The 3,942-nt window shown below is 62.2% G+C and overlaps 1 protein-coding gene across 1 annotated transcript in view; it reads right to left on the minus strand.

The window, feature by feature from the left end:
• The window catches only part of PITPNM2 (phosphatidylinositol transfer protein, membrane-associated 2), a 75,854-nt gene that overhangs the window by 2,515 nt on the left and 69,397 nt on the right, over window positions 1-3,942 (minus strand). The window contains 8 exon segments of the mRNA XM_014547022.1: window positions 27-212; window positions 1,035-1,184; window positions 1,284-1,432; window positions 1,546-1,662; window positions 2,009-2,125; window positions 2,903-3,051; window positions 3,891-3,939; window positions 3,941-3,942. The exon segment at window positions 3,941-3,942 is cut by the window's right edge and continues 93 nt beyond it. Of these exon segments, the coding sequence (XP_014402508.1) occupies window positions 27-212; window positions 1,035-1,184; window positions 1,284-1,432; window positions 1,546-1,662; window positions 2,009-2,125; window positions 2,903-3,051; window positions 3,891-3,939; window positions 3,941-3,942 (919 nt within the window).

Raw genomic sequence — 3,942 nt, forward strand, 5'->3', positions numbered from 1 at the left:
ACCCCCACCCCTTCTGCCCAGGACCCACCTCGGAGATGAGCAGCTTCAGGAAGTTGGCCTTGTGCCGCAGCGGGTCGTGCACCAGGCCGTCACAGAAGGACACCACGCCGTGGGGGAAGTTGTGCTGGGCCAGCCACGCCACCACCCGCTGCTTCTGCATGTCGGGCCGGCCCGTCACATAGATGATGAGGTAGCCCAGGTCCTGCCAGTGCCTGGGGGCGAGGGGCAGGCCTGGGTGTCCCACAGCCACCCCGACCCCCTTCCTGGGCCACCCGTCACCTTGCCCAGCCAGCCCCTACTTGGGCCACAGAAGAGGGCATCTCTGGCCCGGCTCCAACAATAACAGTAGCAACAACACGGTGGCGGCCCTTGTGCAGCACCCACAGCCTAAGCCACACCATCCCACAGTGCGCCAGGTCTTGTGAGGACCACTTTCCAGGGGAGGGGACTGAAGCATCAACGTCAAGAGGTCAAATGAGCCCTAGCTGGTGTGGCTCAGTGGATAGAGCATTGGCCTGTGGACTGAAGGGTCCCGTGTTTGATTCCGGTCAAGGGCACGTGCCCAGGTTGCAGGCTCGATCCCTAGTGGTGGGCATGTAGGAGGCAGCCAATCACTGATCTCTCATCATTGATGTTTCTATTTCTCCCTCCCTCCCTTCCTCTCTGAAATCAATAAAAGTATATTTAAAAAAAAAAATGAGGTCAAATGAAGCTGGGCTGGTGTGGCTTAGTAGTTGAGTGTCAACCTATGAACCAGGTGGTCACGGTTCCTGGTCAGGGCACCTACCCAGGTTGCGGGCTTGATCCCCAGGGTGGGGCATGCAGGAGTCAGCCAATCAATGATTCTCTCTCATCATTGATGTTTCTCTCTCCCTCTCCCTTCTTCTATGAAATCAATAAAAATATATTTTTTAAAAAGAGGTCAAGTGAAGGTCACACAGCTAGTAAGCGGTGGTGCTAACTTCAAGTTCCCTGCCTAATGTCCCCTCCTCTGGCACCCGGGCCCACCCACCACGCCCCTCGGGACCACTCACCGCACCACGTCCACGGCCCCGGCCCGCACTTTGGGGTCACTGCCCATGATGGACACGCTGGCGGCAAAGGAGCCGTCAATACTGAAGACCACGAACTCCGTGCCCCGGGGCAGCACGGTGATGTAGCTGTCGGCAAACGTGTGGTCTCCCCTGGGAGGGGGGGGGGTAGCTCATCAGAACTCACCAGAGCCCCTTCCTCTGTCCCAGAGGAGGCCGCCCACCCGCCTGCCCGTCCCATGAGGCGCGTACCTGACCACCATCTTCACGGGGTAGACGCCCACGCCCAGGCGGTGGGTCTCGGGGATGGTGTAGGACACGCGCCCGCTGCTGTTGGTCACCAGCGTGTCCAGGTACAGCCACTCACCCGAGGGCGGCTGCGTCATGATGTGCACGTCCACCTGGAGCCGGGCAGGCTGGTCACGAGTGGGCTGTGCCCCTGGCCTCCGACCCCCACACCCGACCACAGGGAGGCAGGCAGGCAGGGGCTCCCGGCGTCTCCCCGTGTCCTCACCTTCTCCCCCGTCAGGGTGACCATGTCCAGGGGCCCGTACATGAACCGGCCCGTCAGAACCTGGGGGCCATCCTCGTTGGCCACCGCGTCATTGATCCGGTGGTTGGCTGTCACGTTCTGGGAAGGGGAGGGGCGAGGCTGGGTCAGGGTGGGCGTTGGAGGGGCGGTGGGGGTCTCCTGGGCTCAGCTCAGGCCTCCTGTGGGCCTGTGGGGGGAGCTGGGCTGAAGGCCAGAAAGCCCAGGTTCGAGTCCAGCTCGACCACGGAGCCACGTGGCCTGGGGGAAACGAGGAAGCCTGCTGCACCTCCCTGTCTGTACGTGGGGCAATGGTTTCAGTCTTACAGACCGAGGGTAGAGACGGCACGTTTCCTGTGACTCAGTTACCGCATCTGTGAGATGGGTCTCCCTGTGAGGGTTCCCCAGGACAACACGCCTGGGGCCCAGGCACCCAGAGGACCCTCACCCGCAGCTTCACGTGGGTTCTCTTGCGCTGCCACTTCTCTCTGGGCTTCGAAGGGGTGAACACCGAGACCTCCTTGCCGTCCAGCTCCAAGATGCTGGCGTTGTCGTGCCTCATGACCTGGGAGGGAGGGGGGAGAAGGCACCTGGAGCAGGCTCGAGCCTGGGCCTCCTGTTCTAGGATCCGAAAAGAGGAAGCTGTTGCCCAGCCGATGTGGCTCAGTGACCCATGAACCAGGAGGTCACGGTTCGATTCCTGGTCAAGGGCACATGCCTGGGTTTCGGCCTGATCCCCAGTAGGGAGTGTCAGGAGGCAGCCGATCAATGATTCTCTCTCATCATGGATGCTTCTCTCTCTCCCTCTCCCTCTCCCTTCCTTCCTCTGAAACCAATGAAAAAAACAACAACATTGCCCTAGCGGCCTAGCCAGTTTGGCTCAGTGGATAGAGCATCGGCCTGTGGACTGAAGGGTCCCGGGTTCGATATCGGTCAAGGGCACGTACCTCGGTTGCAGGCTCCCAGCCCTGGTCGGGGGTGTGTGGGAGGCAACCAATCAATGTGTCTTTCTCACATCGGTGTTTCTCTCTGTCTCTCCCTCTCCCTTCCACTCTCTAAAAATCAATGGAAAAATATCCTCGGGTGAGGATTATAAAAAAACAAAACATTAAAAAAATAGGAAGCTGTGAGGGTTTGGGGGGCACTATTCAACCCACTAGAGCCCACCCTCTGGGCCCCCCAATTTTACATGTGTCCCGACTGCAGATGCATTCACCCCGTCTCAACTTCCCCACAGGTTCTCCCATCCCGCTGGCTCTTGTCCCAGGGGGTCAGAGGGCAGGGTCCCCACCGTCCTCCTCGGCAGCAGCCCTTCTGGGTGGCTGGCGGAGGTGCCCCGTACCTGTCTCAGCAGGAAGGAGACCACGTCGGTGGACTCCCAGTAGCTGGCGTGGAAGAGGTGTGGCAGGGCCACGGTGGGGAAGGCCGTCAGGGCGTCCGGGCAGTACAGGGCGTAGTCGATGCGCTTCTGGCCCCACCACTTTGCAGCAACTGCCAGGAGGAGGCAGGGGCGGTGACGGGGCTGGGACCCCAGAGGGTCCCCTGGCCTCTCAGGCCCGGCTCAGCCCCAAGATGGAGACCCCCCTCCAACCAGGGAAAGGGCAGCAGCGGAAGCGAGAGTCCCCCTGCCAGGCTGGGTAACGAGGGGAGCAGGGAAGGGCCGGGAGGCAGCACAGGGGCGAGCAGGCGGGGCACCAGGGGCAGGTGGGGTGCGACTCAGAGGGGGAGGGGAAGAGCCCTTGGGAGGCAGGACTCCTATCCCTGGTCCCTGGTCCTGTCGCCGATCCTGGCGACCCTGCCCCGGGCCCCCCTGCTGTGGTCTCCTGGCCCCCGTCCACCCCAGGCCTCAAGGCTGTGAAAGGCTTCCCATCAGTGGTTATTATAATCCCTGGGCCCCAGGCAGGGCCTGTGCCCACTCAGCACCTGGGAGCTGGTGAGGTCAGACAGGCCGAGTGACCCTCCACTCCCACTCGGGGCTGGCGACCACCCCGGCTAGAGATGAGGCTTGGAAAGTGCCTCCCGGTGGCCACACGTGCAGGAAATGCCCAGGAAACTCAGTAAAGGGGACCCCCTGCCCTCTGCCGGCAGCCTGCCTGACCCACAATCCTGGCCCCCCACCCCCTCATTCCAGCTCCATGGGTCCCCCCCAACTCCAGCTGCTCCTGCCTCCTCCCTGGATGTCCGAGGGCTCCCAGCCCAGCCTCTGGCTCCCTGGTTAGGCCTCAGCGGGGCAGGTGAGCAGAGCCCAGCAGTGACATGTGCCTGGAAACAGCAGTGCCCCAGTGAGAGGAGGAGGCATGTGTGCGTGGAGGGCATGTGATGCCCGGTACCTTCGCTGATGTCCAAGTCGGGGAGGTGGGGGTTCACCCGCCTGGCCTGCAG

The sequence above is a fragment of the Myotis brandtii genome, unplaced genomic scaffold (assembly GCF_000412655.1).
Source record: "Myotis brandtii unplaced genomic scaffold, ASM41265v1 scaffold463, whole genome shotgun sequence".
Lineage (NCBI taxonomy): Eukaryota > Metazoa > Chordata > Mammalia > Chiroptera > Vespertilionidae > Myotis > Myotis brandtii.